Source organism: Balaenoptera ricei, chromosome 2, assembly GCF_028023285.1.
Source record: "Balaenoptera ricei isolate mBalRic1 chromosome 2, mBalRic1.hap2, whole genome shotgun sequence".
In the NCBI taxonomy this organism is placed as follows: Eukaryota; Metazoa; Chordata; class Mammalia; order Artiodactyla; family Balaenopteridae; genus Balaenoptera; species Balaenoptera ricei.
The window spans coordinates 36,807,858-36,835,441 of NC_082640.1; the positions used below are offsets into that span (position 1 = coordinate 36,807,858).

The 27,584-nt window shown below is 46.1% G+C and overlaps 1 protein-coding gene across 4 annotated transcripts in view; it reads right to left on the reverse strand.

The window, feature by feature from the left end:
- PDE8A (phosphodiesterase 8A) overlaps positions 1-27,584 on the reverse strand; it is a 191,136-nt gene that overhangs the window by 19,563 nt on the left and 143,989 nt on the right. For all 4 annotated transcript variants that reach the window (XM_059912385.1, XM_059912382.1, XM_059912383.1 and 1 more), the window contains 12 exons: positions 25,349-25,437; positions 23,664-23,715; positions 23,521-23,563; positions 17,844-17,921; positions 13,360-13,430; positions 12,918-13,082; positions 11,449-11,497; positions 11,070-11,205; positions 9,286-9,484; positions 5,903-6,120; positions 4,267-4,399; positions 1,467-1,634 (listed from right to left, as the gene is read on the reverse strand). In XM_059912385.1, the coding sequence (XP_059768368.1) occupies positions 1,467-1,634; positions 4,267-4,399; positions 5,903-6,120; positions 9,286-9,484; positions 11,070-11,205; positions 11,449-11,497; positions 12,918-13,082; positions 13,360-13,430; positions 17,844-17,921; positions 23,521-23,563; positions 23,664-23,715; positions 25,349-25,437 (1,401 nt within the window). The remainder of the gene's footprint in view (positions 1-1,466; positions 1,635-4,266; positions 4,400-5,902; positions 6,121-9,285; positions 9,485-11,069; positions 11,206-11,448; positions 11,498-12,917; positions 13,083-13,359; positions 13,431-17,843; positions 17,922-23,520; positions 23,564-23,663; positions 23,716-25,348; positions 25,438-27,584) is intronic.

The window sequence follows — 27,584 nt, forward strand, 5'->3', positions numbered from 1 at the left end:
TATAACTAGGAGTTTGTACCTTTTGACTCCCTTCACCAATTTTGCACCCCAACTCACTCATCTGGCAACCACCAATCTGTTCTCTGTAAGATTCCACATATAAGTAAGATCATATGGTATTTGTCTTTTTCGCTTAGCATAAACCCTTTAAGGTCCATCCATGTTGTCAAAAATGGCAAGAGTTCATTCTTTTTTAACAGCTAAATAATATTGCATGCATGTGTGTATGTGTATATATATATACACACACACACACACACACACACACACACACCCCACACACCCAACACACATACACCCACATCTTCTTACCCACTGACCCATCAGTAGATGTTTAGGTTGTTTCCAACTTGGCTATTGTAAATAATGCTGCAATGAACATGGGGGTGTGTACAGCTTTTGGGGTTAGTGTTTTTGTTTTCTTTGGATAAATACCCAGAAGTAGAATTGCTAGATTATAGGGTAGTTCTATTTTTAATTTTTTGAGGAACCTCCATACCGGCTGCACCAAGTTACATTCCCATCAACAATGCACAAGGGCTCTCTTTTCTCCATATCCTTGACAACACTTGTTATTTCTTATCTTTTTGATAATAATAGCCATTCTAACAGATATGAGGTGATATTTCATTGTGGTTTTGCTAGTTACCATTTTTGGTGCTTTTCATTCCTTCCTAAAGAAAGATCCAAGTTTATATCCAGTATCATTTCCTTTCAGCCTTAAGAACTTCCTTTAGCATTTCTTATATTGCAGGTTTACTGGTGATGAATTCTGTTATCTTTTCCTTGTCTGACAATGTGTTTCTTTTGCCTTCATTCTTGAAGGATATTTTCATTGGATACAGAATTCTAGGGTGACAGTTTTCTCCTAACAGCATTTTAAAGATGTTGTTCCACAGTGTCTTCTGGCCTTCATAGTTTCTGACATGAATTTATAAAAGATGAGAATCACTGTTCTCTTTATAAGTAATCTATCATTTTTCTCTGGGTGGTTTCAAAATTTTTTCTGTATCTTTGGCTTGTAGCTGCTTAACTATGACGTGCCTGGGCATGGGTTAGGATTTGCTGGGTTTCTTAAATCTGTATGTATGTATCTTTCACTAAATTTGGAAAAATTTTAGCCACTATATTTTCTAATTTTTTTTCTGCCTCATAAGAAATTTTTCCTACCCAGAGAAACTATGATGGGCAGACAACAGTGTTATTAACATCTTTAAAGTACTATTAGGAGAAAATGTCAAATATCCAGTGAAAATATCTGGCAAGAATGAACGCAAAATAAAATACATTTTCAGACAAGGGAAAACTAATAGAATTATAACCAGTAAGCCTGTAATACAGGCTATGTTCTTCAAGGACAGACTTTCATTTAGAACTCTACTTCCTAGTTTTAAGTCCATTACTTCTTATGGTCCTTATGGTGTTTCTCTCTCTTGTACTTAAGGAATTAAGAAGCTGCATCTTACCTGAGAAAAATATTCTTCTGAGATACGTGCGGCCCACTCAATGCACTGCTCCAGGGGTCGGCAGGGATTGGACACATCAGCACACTTAATCAGCATTCGTTTGATCAAACAGCGGTTGTCTGGAGTTCTGGGCATAGTGATTATGGCTTCTTGATTTTTATCAGTTTCCTAAAACATAAGTGGAATTCAAAGCAATCAAAATGGGTCCCCAGGTACCAAGCTGTTTTACTCCTGTGGTCCCACTGTAACCACAATAAGGCACTGCCCAGGATCTACAAGTTAGGATCTCACAAAACAGTGCTGAGGATACTCTGTGGATTGAGCTTGGCCCCTTACTCTACAGACGGGAAAACCAAGGCCTAGTAAGATTCCAGCAGGACACAGAAGTAGAGGGTAGCGCTGGAGGTTGGCATATCTGCCTTTCCTCTTCTTTTTGGCTCTGCCTCTCACTCTATTTCTCACAGTTACCTTTTCTTTCTGTTCTGTCTATCATGCTCCCTTGGTAAGCACTCAAAGACTGGCTTTATCTTTTATTATATTCACTAAAAAACAGAGTGAACTGAAAAATAAAAGATTTCTCCGCCCTCATAACAAAGCATCTTGTAGTCTACCAGGGGCTCTGCTTCTCACACGCCAATCTCCAATCACCTAGCTTTGTGAGAGGTATGATCTTGGGAACTAGCTGTCCGTGTACCAAGACTGTGTCAGATATAGTGATACTTCCTAAACACTGCCCTAACATTTTATGGTGTACAGAGGACTTAGTCATTCTCTTTTGGTCTGCGCTCACAAAAAAGTCCTGTGGTAGGCATGAAAATCAGTATTATTTACTATTACATCTTACAGATGAGAACACTGGGACTCTGAGAGGTGAAGAAACTTATCCAAAGCTACCCAGCTGAGCCAGGATAAGAACCTAAGTTCTACCTTTAGTCCTGGATTCTGTCTATTCACAGTACCACATGCTATCTGATTCACAAGGAGCCCCTCTGGATATGGAATCTCAATCCATGGTGTGAGGGACTCTCTGCTTATTGGCCCCCTGAAGCAAATTCAGATTGGAAGAGGGAGTACTGGGGCAAAGAACATGGTAAAAGACATGAGCAAGCATCTCCTCATTCTGATTCTGTGCCCATCAGGCAACTTTCCAAAGGAGTCAGTCATGTGATTTCTGTGAGTAGTCACAGTAGTCTAAGAAGGCCTGATGATCCTGTCTCAGTGGGGACAGATCTACCATCAAGATGGGTAGGAGGCATCCTCAGCCTAGGCTGCCTAGTCTCCTGGAGAGTGCCAGAGTGGACAGTGGGAGTGTCCTCAGTAGTTCTCCTTGTTTCCCACTGCCAACCAGGTTTGTGCTGACCCTTCTCTCTTCAGGTGTGTGACTACAGTACTGCCAGCTGGAAACTATTTTCTTTCATGATACTTTGTCCCTGCTCTGACCCACTGGTTACTCATATCCAGTCTCTCAGAAGTAACTCCAAGTACCGACAACAGAGATGAGAAACGTGACTGTCAAGTGGAATGGAAGACTCAGCTAAGTCTGGGAACTTCCCAGAATAGATGCAGGAAACCAAGTCTACGAGGTATGTAGAAAGACTTCTTTCTGTGGGAATGGGGTCAGCCAGGAACAGTAGCCCAGGCAATAACCGGCCCTCTCCAGGATGGCAGGGCATGAGTCAATAAAAGAGGCTGGTGTGGGTGCCTCTGCTCTGCAAGTCCTTGCAAAGGGAGTGAAGTCAAAGGCAGACTGACAAACTGGAGAACAGGGAAGGGTGAAGGGAGCAGAGTTCTCAACAGGTTTCAAATCAGGTGAAACAGGAACAAGTGTGAAGGGTAATAAGCTAGAAAGCCAGGGATAGTCAAAAGCCATGGCCTAGCAAATGAGTTGCAGAAGTAGAGCTAGAATTCAAGGAGCTGTCATCCTAGCCTGAGGATAAGTCATCCCTGTGCGTGGTGACAGGCGCTGGGGAGGAGGAATGTGGAAAAGGCTGTGAGCTGGTGCCGAGATGTTCAGTGCACATGGGGTAGGTGGTAGGGCAGGCACGTGGGCCTCAAAGGAGGAGGGTTCATGAGAAGAGCATGTTCTCTAGGTGCTGCTCTCACCATGAATCTAGTATAACAGATACCATTTATTAAGTGCCTACCTTGTGCCATGCCCATCAGTCCTATGCCTCGAGATCTATTATGCCCATTCTACAGACAAGGAAATGGTGAAGGAGAACTAGGATGAGAACTCAGATTGGTCCTCTTCCTCAGCTGTGGTCTCCTGCCTGGGGAAAGGTTTAATGTTCTCCTTGCCAGCAAGTTGTTCTGGACTCCATGCCTCAAATCCAAAAATGAGGAGCAACGATAATGTCACCCTTGTGGTCCAAATACAGAATCCTTCCCAACCCCACCCTCCCCTGACACAGACCAACAGAGGACAGCTGCTGCTACCACAGAATATGCACAGCAGGGCGTGGCTGGTGAGAGACCTCATGGGCTCCAACTGACCCCAAAATGCTCAAGAAGAGGGGAAGGGGGCAATTGTTGAGAAAGGGCGCAGGAATGGGCCACCCATCTAAAGGTAGTTTATCTAAAACCTGACCCTCCCTTCAGAGTTTTCATATCTATTTTTGTATATCCTATTTTTTTTTCCTGCCAAGTTTTTGTACTTTAACTTTTTAACCAATGGAAATTAAATTCAGTGAGCCCAATGGGGGTAATGTTAACACTCGTGATATCCTAGGCCCATGCTTCCCCACAACACATAGGAATAAGGGCCCCAAACACAGGCTCCCTTTGCAATCAGCTCGCTTACCCCATCTTCCTCTAATGCTGCCAAGGGCTTGTTGATGCTGTTGACAAATTTGTTGACGTGCTCAAAGTGCTTTGTCATTTCTGTGGCTAAGACCATGTCGATAATACTCTGGCGCAGCGTCCGGTAGTCATTCCTGTTTCAGACAACAAATGAGAGAGGCTGCTGCCGATTACGGACCCAGACCAGACAGATGCTCCTGAAAACAAGCTATTATCTAGGACACATGTCCACTGTGGCTAAGATTCTAATGCACTGGAAGTCAGTGGCAGGGCATACTTTAAAAGAATGTGGAAGTTAAAGGTTTTACTGCCTAGATTGCTGTTAGCAAGGGGAACCTAAACAGAAGTTAAAATCAGAAGCTTATGGGTAAGACTATAGACACAATGCTCACGGTGTTGTCGTTCTGAAGTAAAAAGCACATAGTTCTTAAGATAAAAAATGATGGAATGCAGGAGGGGTGACCAAAGCCAGCTCTCTGAATGAAGACGGAGGTCTGGGTTATGAAGAATGTACCCTACACAGAGGAACCTTGAGACCCAATAATTTTAGTGCCCAGAAACGTAGAGGGCAGACCTTCTGAAAGCTGAGAGAATCACAGGGCATACTTGATACCTCTTCCTCCAGCCCTTGTTTTTATTTAATTACTTTAAAATTTTTATTTTTTGACGATGGAAATGATATAATTAAAAATTCAAAAGGTACAAAGAGTACAAACTGCAATCTCCATTCAGCCCCAGCTACCCTGTTCTCTTCCCTGGAGACAACCAAAGTTATCAGGGTCTTGTGAATTTTTCCAGAGATAACTGATGTATATACAGGCAACTATGAATAAAACCAACTTTAAGTCCACATATGAAATTCTAAAACATGGCAAAAGGGAGTTTTTTAAAAAATCCCCTAAAAGTTTAAAAGTCTTCCTTAAAAATCCAAATTGGTAAGTGTTCCTCATGACAGATCACTTCTTCCACCTAACAGTTATCAGGCCCCACACTAGACACTGAGGGCACAGTAAGGAAGAGAAGACATAGGACACTGTGATCTTACAGCGCTTAAGAGTCAAACCAGAATCAGGCAAATGAAGGAACTTGGGACTGAATAATTAATGTGAGGGGTCGGGGAAGGCTTCCGCAAAGAAGTGACGTGTGAACAGAGACAATGACGAGACGTCTCCTGGGCAGAGTGGAGTCCTCCAGGCAGAGATGTAAGGTGACAGCTTCTCTGGGTCTCTCGAGGTGTCAGCCTTATACTTTGTCGTCTTGGAATGTCAAGACACAAAGGAACTGAACCTTGAAAACATCGTGCTAAGTGAAAGAAACCAGACACAAAAGACACATATTGGGGATGCTTCCATTTATATGAAATGTGCAGAACTGGCGAATCTATGGAGAGGGAAAGTAGACCTAGAGCTGTGGGAGTTGAGGGGGGAATGGGGAGAGACTGCTAATGAGCTCAAGGTTCTTTTGCGGGGTGATGGAAATGTTCTAAATTTCGATTGTAGTGATGGTCACACAACTCTGAATATACGAAAAACCACTGTACACTTTAAACGGGTGAACTGTGGAGTACATGAATTATATCTTAATAAAATTGTTTTTAAAAAAGAGAGGAAACATACTTCCCAACTCGTTGTTCTTACCTCTCCATGTTTTTAAAGATGTTGCATTTATCATCACCAGTGGTCAGCTGGAAGGCCAAGGCCGCGTGGTGTCTCTCGAGCACAGCAGTGTCATTATACAGAATGGCCAGCTCGCTCCCAGCATTGCACAGGAAGGAGTTGGTTCTCCCGGGGTGGTCCAGGTCATGGACAGTGGCTGCAATGAGGGTAGTGACCTCATCAAGTGGATCTAAAGTTTGCTGAAAACAAGAGATCATTTAAAAATTGGGGCATGGCATTGAAAGCAAGGTAGCCTTCTGGGTAGTTTTATTTCTGCCCTGTTACTTTAAGGTAAGGATATTTCGGATTTCTGAGAAAAGCATAATGTTGAGCAAACCCAGTTTTCCTATCTCCACTCAGAAACAGTTTCATCTTTGCATGTTTATTAGGAAACATTATCTGATTCTCTGTCTCACACAAGTTAAGGACTTACAAGACACAGGGTGTCCTCAACAGATAGGAGTCACCTCCTCAGAAAGTCTGTCTCTAGACCCATCACAAAAAAATGCCCTTAGTCTGAGATATTGACTTAGACCAACATAAACTAGTATTACTGAATAAAAGAGAGAAATAATTTTTTAAGTTATGCATCACTTACATTAACTGGGGATTAGCACCCCCCTTCTGGTGCTATCTTTGTCAGGTTGATTTCAGGGTTTTGTGAGTTTGTAAAATGATCTGGACGTCTTCCATCTTTTTCAAGACTTTGAAACGGTTTATGTAACATGGAAAAATTCCTTAAAGGGCTAAAGAACTCACCTGTCCATCTGAGTCAGGAGCCAGGTTTTGAAGAAATTAGTTGACAGTTTAAAAACAACTCCCATGGTACTGACCTCTCTTTTGGTTTTCTACTTCCAGCATTAATTTGATTTAAAACTTTAAGTACAGAAGTGTATGGTACTTTCTTCTATTAATCTCCATTTCAAATGTGTGTATTTCTGTGTTTACTGTGTTTTTGATTAGTTTGGCTAGAACTTAATTCTCTTGGTTGTTTCAAAGAATCATTCTGGATTATCACTTTGCTCTTCCCATTTTACAGGTTTTGATACATAGGTTTCTCATTTTGTTGTTTTCTAAACTGTTATTTTTTGGCTTTATTTCCTTATTTATCTCTAAATTGTTTGAAATATTTTCTCATGTGTAGCGACTGACATTTTTTATTTAACTTTTAGTTATTAAATTCTAGTTTTTGTTGTGGTTAGAAAATACAGACTATGAAATTTTGAAGTTTATCAAGACAGTAATTGTGTCCTAGTATAAGATCATTTTTGGAAATATTCTACAAACACTTGAAAAGAAGGTGTATATCTAATAAATCAGTCTTGTAAAATTTATCTAAATTGAAATTCAACAGTTTTATCTTTAAATGGGTGAATTTTATGATGTGAATTATATCAGTAAATGCTATTAAAAATCAATAAGTTAGCTTTCTGAATATATATTTGTATGTTATCTATAGAGGAGTTCAAAATCAATAAATTACAGCAAAAGTTAGGTATTCTTTATATGCTGAACCATACTGACACAGACATCTCTCCTCTGCCATTTGTCTTCATGCTTTATAAAAACAGCCCTCTCTCTGGACTCTTATTCTGCCTACAGTCTTAGTCATGACCTTTATTAAAACAACAACAACAACAACAACAAAACCCAAAAAACCAAACTAGAGGGAAAGGGAAAGCGCAAATGAGAGACCCAGCTCTGAGAAGATAGCATTTCAGGGTGAGGAGTGACTCAACATGTCCACGTGCTGGAATCACCCCCGCACGCTGCTCTCCTCCCTACAGCTAACTAGTCCCAGGTACAGATGAGGAAGTGGGACCGGGATGCACCGGCCCTCACTCTGCTGACTGCCAGGGCTGGTCCTGGCCACCATGTGGCCTTCCTCAGATGCCAGGACATCAGGCAGTGATGCCTCGTGGTCTCATTCCTCACGAGGCCCTGTTTTCTTAGGTACAAAACCAGCAGTTTGATTCATCTGCTCTCAAGTACACAATACTTCTGAAAGTGAAATGGCCACGCACTAGAGCTCCCTGGACCCTCTGTGCCATTTTATGATGGATGCTGAAGGAAATAACACAAATACTTTGGCAAATCAGTGCAGGTCTAGTTGCTGCTTCGAAAATTTCCCCAGTGAAATAATTTACAACGTGAAAAGGCTTTTCAACCAAGCACGTAAGGAAGCTTGGTTTGGGAGTGGGCAGTGAGTAACATTCCTTGAATGGAACCTTTCTCCTGTGATGCTCTCCTTACTGTGACCTACTCCCATCCCCCTATGGCCTCAAAGCTGGAGCTAAAGCTGCTAAATGGCCCCCAGGCAGACCCTGGGCCAGTTCTGAATGGCCACCAGTAGGCACCAGTGGCCTTCCTCCCCTGCGCTGACGTGATGGAGCAGGACGGGCACTGGGCTACTAAAGGAGCCTGCTGTCCAAATGGAGTGGACAGTACAATCAGGAGGGTGCCCAGGAGGCTGTGGGGATACAGAGGAGGGTGCCCCAGTCAGAGTTGGGGGCGGAGGGTAGTCCAGGGAGGGCTTCCTAGAGGAATGAAGGCCGATATGGATTCCTGAAGGGCAGGGGGAGATGTGAGGGAAGCCGGCGCCAGCAAAGGGAACAGCACGTCAAGGGCAGGAGCATTGGAAACTAAAGTGGTTCAGCACAGCCCAAACATGGCCTGTGTGTTGCGAGTGGTGCGCACCATCTGTGGGGTTTAAAGCTTAAATCCTGTGGGAGATGGGAGGCTGCTCCTGGGAGCCATATGGTCAGAGCGAGTTCCCTAGGAGGCCGGGTAGCCAGGAGTTCTTGTCTGGCACTATCTAGACGACAAATGACGGGGCCCTCACCGGGACAGCGGCAGGGGCGTTGTGAGGAGATGATTCTGAGAACACTTAGGGGCTGTAGTCAGCAAGGTCAGATGACCTACCAGGTGCTGGGGGCTGGACGAGAGAACTGAAGATGACCCCAGGCTTCTGACGTGGGTATCTGCTTGGATGATGGGACTCTGGGCCAGGCAGGTGACCCTGGGTGGGAGCAGTGCTGGGCAAAGATGATGAACTTGGTCTCAAACCCCGCTGACTCTGAGGGAGGCGGGGGCCCTAAAGGGGCCATATCCAACTTTGCCTGTGGGGTCAGAGTAAGACCCCTCAGAAAAACAGCCTTATTCTTCCACGGAATAGCTGGGGTCATGTCATGAATTCATTATCAACTCCCCAGAGCCACAGCGTGGCCTCCTGCCTGACTTCTCCTGTGGCCGCCCCCTTCCCGGGCCAGGCTGCACCCGTGCAGGGCCCTCCTGAGCGGTCACACTGCACAGCAGCCCGCCCCACTGCTCCTGCCTGTTAAGCGCGGAGCACAAACACAGCTCACCTTTATCCTCTCTTTGCAGAGAAAATAGGCAGTGGCGTGAAGCACATCGGCAGAATGTGTAGAATTGTGGTAGGGGTTAGAAGCATGATAATTGGCTTCGATAATTTGCATCCACGATCTCAGCGTTGTCTCAGAGCATTTTAAGACTTCACAGACTCCAAAGCGAGCAAATATTTTGAGACCAAGATAAATCAAAGGCCTATAGAGAAAAACATCCACAGTGTTAAAACAAAGCAAAGAAACAGGCAAAGTGTTGGATCTATTCAGATCCAACAAGCAAACCCGAGCCAGACTTCAGAGAGTGTGCAGGCCAGCAAACTGGAGCTTGTGCAGGTGGCACATGGGTAGCACGCGGGTGGCGCTCTGTTGCCCTCTCTCCTGGTAGCCAATGCCAACCTTGGGTGGAGCCCAGCTCCAATTCTGGGAGCATTCACCTGGTGCTCCCCACTAGCTGGGGCGAGGTTTGTTTACCCTGCCCTTCCTGATGCAGACGCCAACTGACACCAGTGGAGTGTTCAAATCAACATGCTGCCAGGCTAAACCTGTTCCACCTTAAACTCTATCCTCTCCTTTGGACTTGCTGGACCTATGTCATTGGTCAGATGTCCTGTGTGGGAGAAAACAGCAGTTCCTGATGACAGCCTATGAGCCAGATGCTGTCACATGTCATGTGATGGTCTCGACAATCTGGAGGTGGGTGTTACAGTATGAGGAGGTCTCCCCAGAGAAGGTGACGAACTGGCCACCAAATCAGGCCCTTCCTCGAGAAGTCACCTTCATCCAGCATCTGGCCTTTGCTTGGAAGATCAAGAAACTTGGCTCTGCTGAGGCAGTATCCAGAGGTGGTCGGGCTCACAGGACTTGAACAGACCTGCCTTGTCCCAGTTCACACAAATACAACGTACCAGTATGTAAACCAGGTGCCCAAAGCTCTGTTTGCAATGGGAATATTCTTTTCCACAGTTCTTGGCTGTGTGGGGTACCTGGACGCAGAATGTTTTAGAAGGTTGACTCACTGTGAGCGTGAGCCAAGGGTAGGGGCTGGCTTGGGGACCATCACCCAGACTTGGATGAGACCTGACGAGTTATCCCATGGCCAGCAGAGCACACCTCTCCTGCAATGGCCTTCTGTCTGCCAGGGTCCGGACCTCACCCTCCTGAAGGTTAACGCTGGCTGGCATCAGGCCTGGACACCCTTTCCTGTGTGCCAAGCCAACCACACGCCTTTGGTTGACCGTTCTTCTCCAGCAAGGCACAAAATTGAAGGTAAAATCCCAATCCCACCCTACTCTCAGTGACCACATTCAGATCAGGATGACTGGAGTTTGGGGTGTCCCCATGCCTGTCACCAACACAGCAACCAAGATCTGGGGACAGCTCTTATCAATGTGTATGTCTGTGTATTTCTAATTTTTAGTTCTAGGCTCTGAGTGGGGCTCTTTGCTGCTATCTCAACATATCACTACCTGCAGGAGAAATTAATAACCATATTTTACAGAAAAAGGAACCTCTGCTATTTGGAGAGGTTACCTCACTTGCTCCATTCCGTGCGTGCTCTCTCTGCAGCAGTCACAAGCAGGCAGCCTCCCCTCGGCTTCGCACTGATCCCCTCGTTGAGGCCTAGGCCCTGGTGATCCAGCGCACCTGCCGCCCTGCTGCGCTTTCCTGAGCCTCCTCCCTGACCAGGGACTGGCTCTGTGCAGAAACCATACTCCTTGGGTGGCTTTCTCCACACCGGCCCTTGGAATCAAGCTCTCTGTCTGCCGAGCTCCACATGGACTCACCTTTTATGAGTGGCAGCCTCCAGTTCAAAAATATCAAAGTCCCAGGATTCCTCATTTTCCATGGCCTGAGTTATCTGTGATGGGATGTCGTGAAGGGAGGTGGGGGTGATTACACTGCTGGAAACCTGTTGAAGGTCTGCAAAGTGATGTGATTCGGAGAACAAAATTAATAGGCTTTACAGCATTAACTGTTCCTTAGGGAGAACAGTTCTGCTTCAGGGGACGGTTGCTTTGTTTCTCATTTTTGATGATATACCAAAAAACTTCTTACTGATAAAAAGAATTATCTTAAAACTTTTATCTGAAAAATTTGTTTTCATCACTTAAGCGTGGCTATAATAGTAATAGTGGTCCAAAAAATTAAAAAGGAGAAACTTACTTTTTGTTGAAAGAACATACTCATTCCTGGCTGGTCTTCGAAAAACATCCTGATAAAAATCAAGGAAACAAGAGAAAGGGAAGTCACAACTATTCTTTACTCCTTGAAAACCCCAGGACAGCGGGTCCCAGAGGACACTGCGGGCAGCCCTCTCCATCAATGCATGCCGAGGCTCCCCTGTGATCACCTCTGCGGCCAGCCCCGAGCTCGGTCACTCACCCAGGAGCACACAGCCTGACGCTGGAAGGACCTGCTCAACCCGGGGGTAGGGGCATCATCAGGGCGGCGAGCTCAGGAGACGCCCCAGAGCCCAGCGTCCTGCTGGCGCTCAGGACCAGATGACGCTCCTCTGCCCTCAACCCTTTCCCCCCATTTCCTGCCACCCTCCTCACGCTCGTGGACACCAGCCTTCCTCAGGAAAACTAGATTCTTCCCTGCTCTCTAAGCACCCTTGCTCCACCCCAAGCCCCTGAGCGGCCCCTCTCCTCAGCCCTGCGGTGCTTTCTCCCCACCCTGCCTCTCTTCACCCCTCACCCCCGGGCACTATCCCACCCCGCCCCTCATCCTTTCTCCCCACCCCCTCACCTACAGGCTGGAGGAGCCTCTGTTTCAAACAGACAAGACCACAACTAGACATCATCATCGCTGGGAACCCTCTACCCATCTGATTATTGCTTAAAACCTTATTTTTATGAAATCAAGTGACTTTAGAAAGCAGGAATTAGGAGGGGAGGTGAATTTTTACTTCTGAATTTTGTCACCAAGACAAAAAAGGTGACAGATGGCAATGGAATGATCTGTTTTCCACAAAGTTGTTCTTCCCCTGTAAGGCCTCTATACTAGATGGGGTGGAGGAGGCATCTAGACCCCTCAAGAGCCCATGGTATAAAGCCTCCTTCTAATGAAATGGTTCCAAGGCCTTCTTTCCCATGAAGTCACCGAATCTGTATAGGATGCTCTAGAGGGAAACCACGCCCCATTCACTGGTGCCTCTTTTTTGTTTGTTTTTTTTGGGTTGGGTGGGGGGCACGCTGTGTGGCTTGTGGGAATCTTATTTCCTGGACCAGGGATCGAACCTGTGCCCTCTGCAATGGAAGCACGGAGTGCTAACCACTGGACCACCAGGGAAGTCCCCCTGGTGCCTCTTTAGACATATACAGTCATTCTGTTTTGTAATATGGTATGGAATATTTCATAAATTTTTCTTTTCTGCCCCAGTTCTCAAAATCTTAAAACTAGCTAGCTGTCTAGGATGTGCTCCTCCCTTCTCTGCTTCAAGCTGAGGTCCCCCTGGGCGGTAGGCAGCAGGTGGGTGATGGCTCGGCCAGAGGGCAGCAATGGAGGGTTTAGGCCTTGACTGAGCCACACACACAAAGAGCGCTGTGTAGGCCAGCACATAAACAAATAACCTCTGAGAAAACAAATGAGAACAGCAGGATCTAGCCAGCAGCCTGGTCAAATATACTTACAGACATTAAGCCCCCAACAAGGTCAATGGCATGAGGATCATCATCCTTAGCATCAAATTGTGGTGAATATAATTCAGTGGTTCTTAGAATTTCCAGCACACGATCTAAGGCTTCTGTCACAGGCATGGGACTGCTTTCCTGGGCAGCACTGATGATATTGATTGCCTATAATACGGAAAGAAAAAGACCTGAGTTTCATAATCTTAAAGACAATGGGAAAGCAATCCAGAGAGTCAGGCTGGCAGTAGGGCTCAACGCTAACTTAAGGCTAGTTAAAATGCTCATGTCACACATCCTCTCTCTTCAGACGAGGCAGCTCCATACAACTAGGAGAGCATCATTATTGTTGTGGATCCCTTGGTGATTCTTCTTGCTGAAAACAATCAACCAGGAGAACAAGGGACTTCCATGCTCAATGGAGACCGACCACGAACTGTTTCACCTTGGTGATGGGTGCCTCGATCTTCATGGAATGTATCCGGGCCATGGAGGAGCGTCGTCTCTGGCTGGAAACTGTGGAGAGATCACGTGATACAGAAATAAGGGTGTGCACAGCCTTGGGTATCTGTCTCCCTTCCTGCCCCAGGTCCCACCCAGCGTGCTCAGCTGCACAATGAAAGGGTAGGACCAGAACTACCTGGTCGCTGAGCTTCCTTCCCATCCTAACAAGCCTGGGATTCTGGCATCACCAACTCTGCTTCCTTCAGTTCTAGGCACTAGGATGCACGTGCGCCCACAGACTGAAATTCTGAGGTCACAGGCCAGAGAGAAAACAGAGGAAACAATCTAGCAAGTCAAGCCAAAGAGTTAGCCTCTTTTTGTGTTTCTAACAATAAGGCTTTATAATTATTCAGCTTGCTGCTCTCCAGGAGTGAAAATTTTCTGAAAGACAATGCCACAGAGGCTCCTTGTTTCATATATGGCGGGAGCAATAAATACAACTCAATTAACTGAAATACATGAATTTCTGGTTCAATTTTTCAAGGCATCCTTTGGTGCTTTCCACTGTTATGCTTAATCTAGGTGGATAAGGTAAATATCTTAAGTGAGGCGGGCAGCAAATCTTAGACTCTAAAGTTTGTTAATTTTTTGTTGCTCCTGTCAAGATCCAGTTCCTTTGGGGTGGGGAGAAGCCTGGGCAGTGAACTGGCAGGAAAAAATATTCACATAGTGTTCTGTGTCTCTCCCTGAAAGCCCCACTGTCAGGCCAAATGCTGTTTACCAAAGGTCTTAAAGGACCACAGACTGTTCCACAGCCTGATGCGTCAGCCTTATTTTACCAAACTGGGGCCCAAGGAGAAACAACCAAGATTAACCAACTCAGGGGCTCTCAAATGCTCTAAATTTCAGAGACCAACAAAACTCCTTAAATCTAATTTTGGTGATCAGCACATGGTTGCCATCTTTCCATTTTACCCAACAAGGTCATTAAACCAAAAATAAAAACCACTATTCTATCACTATGTCATAAAAAGACTTGTTCTCATTTAAAAATATAATGAAAGTGACATATACTTATAAAGACCAAATAATAGTGTGAATGCAATAAAGTAAGAAAAAGAAATAAAAGGTATAAAGATTGTCATGACTGTGTATGCAGTAAGTCTGAAAGAATCTACAAACGCTATTCTTACAATCAATAAGCAAGTTTATCAAGGTTACTGGGTACAAGGTTAATACACAAAAAGTCAATTATATTTCTATATACTAGCAACAAACAATTGGAAACTGAAATAAAAAACATCATTATAACAGCATCATAAAAATCAATATTTAGGAATAAATCTAATGGAAAGATATGTAAGATTTATACACTAAAAATGCAAAACATTGCTGAGAAAAAATAAAAGACAACCTAAATAAAGACAAAGAGCATGTTCATGGTTTGAAAGACTCAGTGTTACCGAGATTTCAATTTTCCCCAAATTGATCTATAGATTTAAGACACTCCCAAATAAACTCCCAAGAAGCTGTGTGTAAACTAACAAGCTGATTCTAAATGTTATATGGAAACGCAAAGGACCTAGAATAGCCAAGATAATCTTGAAGAACTTTACACTACCAGATATCAATACTTACCATATGACTGTAGTAATCGATCGTGCTATCGGTGCAAGCAAGGACTAATAGAACAATGAAACAGAGTCCAGAAACAGGCCATATATTTATAGTCAACTGGTTTACAATAATGATACTACTGCAAAAGATGGTTTTTCAATATGGTGATGGGCCAGCTGGGTTTCCCAGTAGGGGGGGGATATTAATCTTTGATCTCTACCTTCACTAGATGTAAAAATTAATTTGAAATGGATCACAGACCCAAAGTGAAAGATAAAACAATACAGCTTCTAGAAGAAAACATGGGGGAATATTCTTCATGACCTTGGGATACAGAAGGATTTCTTAAACAGGACACAAAAAAGCACTAGCTATAATAGAAAACACTGATAAAATGAACTTTAAGATTCATTAAGAACCTCTGTTATTAAAAGACCATTAAGAGAGTGAAAAAGCAATCCACAGACTAAGAACAGTATATTTGGAATACTTATATCCATATCTAGAATATAAAAAGAATTCCTACAAACCAACAAGAAAAAGATAAACAACCCAATGATAAAAATGGGCAAAATATTTGAACATCACGTCACAAAAGAGGACATCCAATGGCCAGTAAGCATATGAATGGGGTGCTCAACCTCATTAGTCATCAGGAAAATTAAAGTTAAAACCACATCCAGTAGAATAGCTAGAGTTTAGAACACTGGTATAACCAAGTGTGGGAGGATGCAGAGCAACTGGAACTCTCATAGATTAGTGATGGTACATGGTACAACCCACACTGGAGAATTGTTTGCAGCTGCACAAAGGCCCAACAATTCCACTCCTAGGTAGGAGATGAACACACATGTCCACACACAAAAAATACTTGCATAAAAATATTCACAGCGGCCTTACTCTGAACAGCCCCAAAGTGGAAAGATGAACACAAAGGGCCATTAATAAGAGAATGGATAAGCAAATTGTGGCACAGTCATACAATGGAGTACTACCAAGCTATAAAAAAGAAGCACCTAGCAACAAGGATGAATCTCAAGAACACTAAAATGAGTGAAAGATGCCAGACACACAGAGAGTGCATACTATACGATTCCATTTCTATGAAGCACAAGAAGAGGCCAAATTAACTTACGGTGCAAGAAATCAGTGGATGCCTCTGTGTGGTGAAACATGTGTGCAAGTGCAGGCCTGCACGTGTGTATTTTCTGTATCTATTTTGGGCTGGGTGGTTACAGTATATACAGTTCAATGTACAGACCTGTCAAAACCTATTGAACTCAACACTTAATATGAATTGTATTATATGTAAATTATAAGTCAATTAAAAAGAACAGTGGTTAAAATCCACAAACATTAAAAGAAAAATGTTTAACTCTCAAAAATACAGAAATGGACAAAGTAATCCGAAGGATGAACAGAAGTCAGAGTGTGGCGGTAAAGACAGTTCGGGGCACGAGTGACTTCGCCTCTGCTCTGCTGTGCCCGAGGGCCGTGACCATGAGGGCCACAGTGAGGATGGTGACGGCTGCTGCCATGACCCTGGCCAGGCACCACGCTCACTCATTTCATCCTTACGTGGTCCTCTGTGGACAGCATAATGATCCCCATATGATGATGAGGAAATGGAAGCACAAAGGTCTACCCCCAAGGTTGCACAGAAAGTAGATGAAGCTGGGACCTGAATCAAAGCAATGCTGAGGCCAAAGTCCACACTCTTCCCTGTAACACCACTTTGCTCCCTGCCCTTGCAGCAGGGGTGGGATCCGTTTCGTCTTTCCAGTGCAAGGGACACATGGCGTATCTTCCGGTCCTCACGACAAACCCATGAGAGAAGTGAGGCACTGGATCTCCACTGTAACATCTGCAAAGTTTTCGCTGTTTATCTAGTAACAATCAGCTCCCTCTGCTTCCCAATTCATCTCTGAGTCAAAGAAAGTACATAGCTAGCAGTAATATTTGCCTCCACACTATCTATAGATAATTTTCATTGCATTTTTAAAACTCCTAGATCATTCAGGCCACATACCTACATAACCATTAAAAAATTATATTCCACTTAGAACTTAAGTAATATTTGCTTATGAAAAGTCTTTCACATCCGCAAATGCAGCTCACTTACTTCCCCACCAAAAGGTAAGCTTCCATGGCAAATTGCAACCCACAATGGAATATATGGTTGAGAACTTCCAAATGCATTACTCATACAATTACAACAGATAAACTGACGTCTGCTGTTACAGTTTAAAAAATCAACTAGAGGACTTCCCTGGTGGCGCAGTGGTTAAGAATCTGCCTGCCAATGCAGGGGACATGGGTTCAATCCCTGGTCTGGGAAGATCCCACATGCCGCGGAGCAACTAAGCCCATGCACCACAACTACTGAGCCTGCGCTCTACAGCCCACGTGCCACAACTACTGAAGGCCCGGTGTGCCTAGAGCCCGTGCTCCACAACAAGAGAAGCCACTGTGCAATGAGAAGCCCGCGCACCGCAACGAAGAGTAGCCCCCGCTCACTGCAACCAGAGAAAAGCCCATGCAGAGCAACGAAGACCCAATTCAGCCAAAAATAAATAAATAAATAAATTTTTCTTAAAAAAAGAAAATCGGCTAGAGAACAGATGGTAAAATGTATCTTTTTTTTTTTCTTTATTCCCTGACTCCATCAAGACGGTCAGAATGGAACCCACTGGCAAAGGAGTTGGGGGTGAGGGAGAAATGGACACAGACTGCTAGAAAGTCCCCTTCCCTCTCCTGAGCTGGAGGCGGGCAGTGACCCAGAGATAAGACTGGGGAGGGAGTATCACACGTCTCCATGGGTTCAACACTCACAGGACCATGCTTTCTCCTCTTGTCTTTGTCACCTACCTTTGCTTGTTCGAGAGGCAGCAGTTCTGACATCTAGTGAGCTTTTTCTCCTGTCGTTATGTTTGCCTGACTGATTATCTGTGGAAACAATTAAATTATAAATTACCTCTGCAAAGGGATTTTAACAACATATTAGGAAACTCACCAATATAAAAGTTTTAAGAAACAAAATTTAAGCGTTAGAATACCATTTAGGATGCCACAAAAATCAACAGAGTGCATAGAGATGAAGACTATGAACCATTACGTTTTAAGGGAGGCTGACTTTCTCAAAATGTCCCACCTGGTACAGTCATAAAGGAGTGCTTTTCAGTTTCCAGATTATGTAATCACAGAGTCCCATGATGCAAAAACTAGCAGAAATGAACTCAAGAGAATTTCACCTATTATATTTCTATGTAATTGAATAAAGTGGTGGGAAAATTTTGATCTCCATCCACCCTTGCCCCAAAGGAAAAAAAAAAATCTTTTTTGTATATTTTTCTACAATACAAGCTCTAAAATGTCCCCGGGAAGAAGGTGCCTCTCTTTGGGAAGGTAGTACAGGAGCACTAGTCTGGGGTGTACTTCTCTGCCCCCTCTTCCCGTGGATGGCACCACTGCATTTCGAGGCCCAAACAGGGCTTGTCTTTGACCCCTCTCTCCCTCACCCCACGCCAATCAATGACAAGGCAAAGTTGACCTTCTTTCTCGTGCCCTCCTCTGTGCACCTGCCGGGTGTCACATGTGGTGGCAAGCCTCTCCAATCTGTCCCCATTTCACAGACGAGGAAACTGGGAGCCGCTGTGCAGACGAGCGAGCACACAGCTGGCGCTTGAGCTCAGCTCTCCGCACCTGCAGCTTCTTCTGTCTTCTCTGCCTTCTCCCGGCTTCCTCATCTGGATTCCTGCTCACAAACAGGATCCAAAGGCAGGCCCTTGGTACTCCTCCCCACAATCCAGAACCTTCTCCACTTACTATCTGCTACCTTCTCTTCCATGTGGGCACTGGCAGTGACCTTGTCAAGGTCACTGATGACCTCCCCGTTGCTATATCTGAAGGACACGATTCAGTTCTTACCTGACTTGTGGTACTAGACACAACTGATCATGCTTCCTGGAGACTCCTGGTTTGCATAAGTCCAACGCTGGCTTTCCTTGCATCTCTTAATGTTCCTTCCTAGTTTCCATCATGATTCATTCTCTCTTCCTCAGCACCCCTGGTGTTCCCAAAGGTTCAGTCCTCTTAGCCCTTCCTCTCAGACAATGCAATCTCCTCAAGAGACCTCATTCTTTTCTACAGCTTTTCCTAATTCCTGTGTTGCTGTCTTAATCCCAGGCCTTTCTCCTGAGCTCCAGACTTACATCTTAACTGGCCACTCGTCACCTCCATCTGGACACCCTCAGGAACTTCAAACGAGCTCACTATCCAAATGAACTCAGTATTTTCTCCTAAATCCCAGGTTGCTGAACGGCATCTACCTTTTTGCTTAAGTTGGAGACAAGTCATCCGTGACTCCTCCTCGTTCCTTGCCCTCAAGTGGTCAGATAAATCTATGGATTCGACCTCCTAAATACCTCTTTAATCTACCCTTGTTCTGTCCCTGTCCTGGCTCAGACACCTGTCATCCTCCTCTGGATTATAATGACAGCCTCCCTCATTGGTCCTACCAGCCCCAACCTTGCCCCCTTCGACCCATTCTCCACAGGCAGCCAAGTGATCCTTCTGAAACAAAAATCTGATCAGATCACTCTCCCAATTAAAACATTTTAATGGTTCATCACTGTTTTTAGGATCAGACTTAAATTCCGCAGTGTGGCACCCAGAGTCTTGTGGTATCTGGACTTCCTCTCTCCAGCCATCACGAACTATTTATGATGTGCTAGATCACCCCCCAAACCTCTCTGCCTTGGTGCAAACTGCTTACCCCCACCTAGGAACGCACCCCTCCGACGCCTCCTTCACCTGGTTAACTCTCGATCCTCTTTGAAGATGAAGGTAAGATGCGGTTCAGGTATCATCACCTCTGGGAAATCCTCCCCTAATGCCTCACCCCCAACATTGCTGGTAACCGCCTGCTTTACTGACTTGACTGACTTCCTCACCAGCTGTGAATGACACGAGGGCAGAAATAACCTTCTTCTCCCTTTCCTAGGTGCCTGGCACTGCCAGCACGTAATGGATGCTCAACAGACACACGTCTGCTTCTCCAACCATCTGCATATGCCTGTGCACAAATCAAAGTACCACTAATACAACCACTCTGAGTCCAGGGTTCCCTTGCTCAAAACCCTTCAGCACCTCAGAGATAAAGAGGAACCTGCTGGCAGTCAAGGACAGGAACAGTCTGCCTGCAACAGCCTGCCTTTCACCTCTCGCTGTTCCGACCACGCGTGGCCTGTGCCGGCACAGCTGCTTCCCCGTCTGAGGAACAGCCTTGACATCTGCTCCCTCTGCCTCCGACCTATGACCCAGCGCCCTCTCCAAATGCTCACCCCTTCCAACTGCACCTCCTCTCAACCACACACAGGCCCCAGCGCCTCTCCTTCCTCTGAGCTTCGTGGACACAGTGTCCACAGAGCTGGTTGAGAAGACTGCGCCGTGAACTTCCTGTTGTTCCGTCGTTCAAAATTCTCCCTTTTTGCCACTCAACAAACATTTACTGGGCACCTACCACGTGTCAGGCTCTAAGCCAGGCGCTAGGGGTGTGAAGATGAATATGGTAGGGTCTATGCCCTCAAAGGGGGTAGTCCGGAGGGGAACAAACGCGGGTGAACTAAGAGTGACAGTCATGATGCTGGAGAGCAAAAGGAGCCCCAGGAGGAAGGGGCAGGTCTCCTCTGGGAGGGGGGCAGGGAGGAGATGAGCCATGTTTTGCAGCTGGAGGCCGGCAGAGGAGGAAGGCACTTCCTGGAGGAGGACGCTGCCTGCGCAGACAGGGCAGAGCTGGCTGGAGGGAAGCAAGGAGCAATGTGTCCCAAGACCAGGGCTGTGGCAGGAGTGGAGGGAGGCAAAGCAGGCTTGAACTTCTACTCAGCATTTAAGTGACTCCCCTATGGCAACACCCGACCTTCCTGCTCCCGACAGCCGTGTTCAGCCCGCTGCTCTTCCTCTGAGTCCCTGCAGAGCTCTGCAGCTGGTTCTTAAAGCGCCTCCACCTGCCGGGCTGGGGCTCCTGCAGGGAGGGCCGAGGGGCTCGCGGCAGGGTGACCTTGACCTCTCAACCAGCCCGCAGCCTGAAGGAGCCTGCGCACAGGCCTTCCTGCCTCGAGAGGGCTCCACACCCACGACTGACCCGAGACCTGAGGCAGCCGCGCGCCGCAGGAGGGAACGCTCAACAGGCCTCGGCCGCCGAGCCGGGCTCGGGCTCAGCACCGCCCGTGACTTCACGTGTCTGCGCTCAGCTTCCTGTTCCAGAAAATGCGATCCTTCCGCCCTGCCCATCTTTTTAGGAGAGGAAGGTTAGCAGGGTTTCCTTGGCCTGCTGGGCAAATCCAGGAGACCCTGGAGAAGCCGTGAGGAGCAGGAACCATCCTGCAGCCCCGCGAACGGGCAGCCTCCATCCTAACACCAACGCCGTGGTCCCCCGGGAGGAGCTCCGTTTCGGGTACAAGGAAGCTGAGAACCAGGTTTCTTGCATGACTTGCCCCTAAGTCACTCTGCTGGGAACAGACTTTCAGAGAACTTTCTCGGACACTCTCAACCGTCCAAGCCTTTGAGGAGGGCCTGCTCTGCACCGGGACGCCCCCTCCCCCCGCCTCGGGGTCTCACGGACTCCACACTGCCAAGCCTCCAGCCGCTGCCCAACCGCGGGCTCCCTGCGGCCTCGCACACGGGGCGGGGGGGGGGGGGCTCCCTCCTGCGCCTGAGAAAGCTCACTTTCTCCAGGTCCAGAGTAACACTCCTTTCAGGTCTGCCCAGCCCCCGCCCTGGCAGCACACGAGAACACCTGTAAAATACGCTGAAGCCCTGCTCCGCACCACCCAACCCGGAACCTGGCACGTTTCTGGCAAGGCCCTTCCGGAACCCCTCCTCCTCCCCTGTGCTACCCATTCCCCTACTAAGAAGCACAGAAAGCAGGCTTTGCCAAGCAGAGACAGTCACTTGGCCTGGCACGTGGTGCCCGTGCACTGTTTTGGATGAATTATGCCCTGGCCTGTTTTCTCTCCTCTACACGATGGCAATGCTGGTATTCTCGTCTCTGGTCCCTCCTTCCATGTAATCTGTTACATACCGGCTCTAAAAGCTTCTTAGAGCTCAGGTGTCATTATACTATTCCCTTGCTCAAAAATCCTCAAACTCCCACTGCCTACCGATGAAAATCCTAATTTCCCACCTAGCATCTAAGGATGCTTCACGATCCCAACTCCTTTCCACACTGACCGTTTTTATACCAGTCAGAATTTTAACCCTGCTCTTGCTCTTTCTAGAACACACTCTGTACTTTCCCTGTTCAGTAACTGTATTTCTGGAATGCTTTTCCTCTCACACCCATCTTCTTACTCAAATCCACCTCTCCCTGTCTGGAACTTCCCCCTCTTCCTCTACCTTTCTCACCCACTAATGATCACTTCTTATCACTTGCTATGTGTCCCTTGGTGTCAATATGTCTCTCCTCTTTTCAGGTTAAAGCCTGATTACTCTTGGGGCGCCCACAAGAACTGTTCCAGCATGTGCTTCAAAGCTTCTGGAGTTGGCCATCTGGATTTGAGTGCCAACTCTACCACTTCCTAGATGGATATCCCTGGGCAAGTTATGTAGCCTTTCAGTTTCCTTATCTGTAAAAAGGGAACTTCATCTATTAAGCGTCTACCCCTCTGGGTCATTGCAAGCCTTCAACTAAGTACACCGTAAGTTAAGCACTCAGCGCAGTGCCTTGTACACAATAAACACTCAGAAAAACATGTGGGAAACATTCCTAGAATGAATGAGTGAACTGTTCCGGTACTGCTGAAAGCACATCATCAACAGCTTAAGGAATGGAAGACAAAGTCTTCTCCTTGGAGGCTCTTACAGACTAACTGGGCAACCAGAGCACTGCCTGGGCATGGCAGAGTGCTGTAAAGCGTCCACACAGGCTGGATGGAGAGCCTCTGGCATGGAGCCGGAGAGGACCTGCACCATCACAGGTAAGGGCCAGAGTAGGAAAGAGGCTTGCTGAAGCCATGACATATGCTGGAAGGAAACAGGTGATTCCAGGCCAGGGAAAAACACTTGCAGTCACATAGACATGGGGTGAGCGGATGGTGTCCAAAGCACATCAAGTCCTCACGAGACGGATACGACGTGAGGCGGGTCTGATGGGGTCCACCTACCTCCCCGTAGGCTGGTGGTGAAAGCATCCCTGCTAAAGCACTGTAGTCTGATACCAACACAGTTGCCTCTTCGAGCACAGATCATGCCAACAAACCACACTCCACTCAACACATCTTCACATAAGTTCATGCATTGGAGGTGACCAGTTCTCTCCCCACAGGCTGAGACCCACCCCAGGACATCTGTCAGATCGCCCACCTGTGCTCGGGTCCTTTGACTCATAAACCAGCCTGGGAGTCAGGGAGAGAAATGCTGCCATGGTGCTAGGAAAATACAGTCCCACCTACACAACAGACAAGCTCGTCAGAGGCAGGGCCTGTTTTTATTTTTTTATTTTTTCAAAAGCTCAGTGAACCCTAAGAATGAATATGGGGCACCATACCTGTATGAGTGTCAGACTGAACACATTCAGCTATTTTCGTAGCCTAAAAATGAATTTTAGAAGCCATTAGTTCTGAGTGCCTAGTTATACAGTAAGGGAAATCTTGCTGGGTCCCTGGGGTCCCAAGGGCTCTCCTTACATACCTTATTGTTGCCATTGCACGCTCTGACAATGGACACATAGTGTCTAATTTTTCTGCAAGTAGAAAACAATGTATTATTTCTCTCCTGGCTCTCTATTCTGGTGGATATCTAGCTAATTTTTCATTATGAAAGGAGCATCTCTCTTTCACAATACATACAATGCTTGGAGGAGAGCAGTTCTATTGTGTGTGGCCAAGGCCACCAATAAACAAACAAGAGTCTACAAGCATTCTCTGGTGTCTCTGTAGAAGAGAAGTTGACTCTTCAGTAAAAACAACAAAATCCTTCTGAGTCATCACAACACACAATAAAAAATACCTAGGTTTTAAAAATGTACTACATGTGAACCAACCCAAAGCCTTTAATTCCTTAACATGTTTTCATTTTCACAACCCTTTATATTGATGCTCTTCTTCAAGTTTCAACAAACAGTCTGCTCACAGTCATTCATGGAAACAGCCACAGGCCACACTGGGGCCGAATGTGCGAGTCTAGAACAAAGCAACCGGGGCTTATCTCAGAAGATGCTGACTCTCCTCACTTTTTTTTGTTCCTTCGATTTTTCAGCTTTTCCCCTTGATAATCCAATCCCTACAGTTATCTCCCCCAAATTTGGAAAGGCCATAAAAAGGCAAAGAATCAGAACAGAGAGCCCACACAAAGCCGTCTCCCTGAGGCAATCGCCAGCTGGCAGCAGAGCCTGGTGACCAAGCACGTGAGCCACGCGGTCAACGCAGAGGCCTGCAGCCCGGCTCCGCTGAGCGCTGGCGGCTGGCGGCCGGACTCTGGGCCAAGCCTCACCTCTCTAAGTCTCAGGTTCCTCATCTGTCAAACAGAGATGGTCACAGTGCCGACATCACGGGGCTGTGGCCAGGATGAAATGAAGTGACATCTACCAAGCACTGAGAGCCTGCCCAGGGAGGGAAGGGCTCACGGACAGCGGCAGTTGTTACAACCATCATCGCTACACCTCCTCCTGGTCTTTTTGTCCTTCTTTCATTTTCATGACTGAGAGCATACACTAGGTATGATTTTACATTTTGACTTTTGCATTTATCAGAAACATTTTCCCCTATAATTTAATTTTCTGTGATCATCATTTCTAATGGTTGCGTATTTTATCGTTGGGTATATTCTACAATTCACATTCATAATTTTCCACTGTTCGTATTATTTAAGATAGATTCTGAGACAAACCATATGACATTTTTAGGCTCCTGATACACACTGCCTTCCAATCTGTGGTCACATCTGTTTCATATGCGTTTCCATAAATGAGAGTATTTAAAATACTTTTATCTAATTTGATAGTTCTGTGCAGAAATAACATATAGGCTATCAAATTAGATATCTAAAAATCTTTTAAACATAGGGAGTCCACCAGTGAGTGTTCTTAGCACACAGCTCAGTAAAGTGGCATTCAGGTTTAAATACTTTAGTCTTTTATGTGCTCACACAGCGTAAGACTGTCGGAGTCTGGCGGCTCTGGGTCACCAGCTGGAGGGTCAGGCTGTGACCATGAGGAAGCCACCCTGGAAGGCCATTCTTTGATGGTACCTGACCTTGTTACAAGTCTTTCTTATAAATTTCTGCATGCAGTTCTCAACTTACTTAAGTATTCAAAGCAAATTTTGCAATAAGCCGAACATGGTATGTTGATTGAAGTACTTGTTTTTTCCACTTACCCTCCCTGTCCAATGACAGGTAGTATCTTCACATTTTGTTGTACATTATCTCCGTTTTTCTCTTTGGCAGAGCAAATTCCTTGCCATTCCTATAAATGGAATGTAGGCATCATTATACATTGTGTTCAAAACATAAACCCAAGAGCATTTTCCACCTCAGGTTTCCACTCCTTTACCATGGCCACTAAAGCTATTAGGATAATAAAATCATCTCAACCCCAAAGGCAATTTTGGGTAATCTGACAATTCTTTCTCAACCTCCCAAGTCCATCTCCTCCTAGACTGACAACAAAAGCCAGGTCACCACAGTCTAAATGGTCATACGTTTTCAGTGGCTTTCTGCTGGCAAGAGAGGCCCTAGGCCCACGAATGAGGAGCACCCTTTCTTGTCCAGGTTCCTCCTCTCACAACTCCTACCTGCCGCGGCGGAGGGAGAAGTGTGGCCTATGACCCTGCATTTGGGAGGGGGAGAGTCTCAGACTGGGGCAGAGAAGGGGCCACCCTCTGTGTTGTGTACCCTCTGCAGGTGGGGTGGGAATAATGAGGTAACAGCCAGGACTGGGCTCAGGCAGAATAACCAAGTGAGACCTTAAAAGCCAGAGCTGCCATTTCAGAATGGAACTGCAATGGGAGAGCAGGTATGCCCAGGCTATGACCACAGTGAGCAAACAGGGGCTACAGGTGGCTCCCCTACTCTGAGGGTGGTGGAGAGAAGCGTGGGATGGAGCTGGGTTTTGTGACCACCTAAAACGTTCTGAATTTCTCCAAGAGTCACCAAGGTTCTTAAGCTAGAAAAATCCCTAAAACCCACTGTAGGACCTTGAACTCCTAGGGTGTTTCATGCCCTTCCAGACCTTCCGGAGTCCCACAGGAACTAAAGTTGACCGAGGTGGGAAGGGGAACACCATGGCAGCCTAGCTCAAGTCTCCTGTCCCTACTCTTACACAAAATCAATTCTGAAATCTATGCTTGGGGCGTGGTGACCTGCATGCAAATGCTAATGGTAAAATCTCATCTTCAGACTCCTCTGGGAAAGTGGATCCAAGAGAAACCAGGACACTGACAGAAGCAAAGGATGGTTACTGAGGCTTCCTGACGTCCTTCTGAAAACAATGGGCGCCAAGAAAGGACTAAATTAAAAAACAGCCCAAGAGCCCAGCTAGGTGCTTACTTGCCCTGGAGCAGAAGGGAGGTGCGGGCCTTCCTCACTACAGTTCTGAGGGGAGAGTGGCCTGTGCCCGAATTGGGCAAGGACTAGACAGGGATCCCTGGGCAGGAATCTGGAGCCTGTCCTCCACATCCACAGCCCCATGCAGCCACCAGAGAAGGCTTCAGCAGACACGTCTAAGAGTTACTTCTGAAGCTCACTATCAAGAGAAATACGGGAAGCTGACTGAGGTGATATTTGCAAAACTCTGTGAACATACCAACCACCACTGAACTGTATACTTTAAATGGATGGAGTGTATGGCATGTGAATTATCTCTCAACAGAGCTGTTATATAAAAAGAGAGGGAAAATATGGGAGACCGATTCAGTCAATCAATCAGCACTTCAAAACACATATTCAGGATTTTCTCCTCCAATCCTTTCTGAACAGAGTGGGTGGCTGCCAGATCCCAAGTCAAGGTGTAAGAAGCCATGTCAGCCAGAGCTGGACAGTCCGGCTAATGGAGGACAACTTAGGCAATGACTTTGCTTAGATAACAGAGTTGCCTGTAAGTTTTCCAGTCAACAATGGAAACAAAAAATATTCACTTAACACAGCGCATATTTCTTATCAAAAATACATCAAATATCGAAGTTTCAGTTCCTGAAAATAGTAAAGTCCTACCTAGAATGCTGTTATGAAGATTAAATCTGGTAACACACATAAACTCTTGCCGTCCTGACACACGGCAAATGTCCAGTAAATGGCCTGTTTGGTTTCGCACAGGTGTCTGTCTGTCTTTCTCAGGCTGAGCTCCTCTCAGAACTACACTAAGGCGTGCACCTCCCTTCTACTCCGGGATAAGCTCAGCACCGAGCTGGACTTCGCTGACTACTGAGACAGTTCCTTCTTGGTGGATGCCCACTGCCTTAAGAATTAAATCATCATCATGCAGCTGTCCTACCCCAGGGGCTAGCACTGTGCTGGCAGGTGGTAAACAGTCAAAGAACACTTGGGGCTTTTGTTTACTGAATGGAAAAGTGAGGCCAAAGTCAGATCACAGAATCCTGGCACCCAGGATAAGGG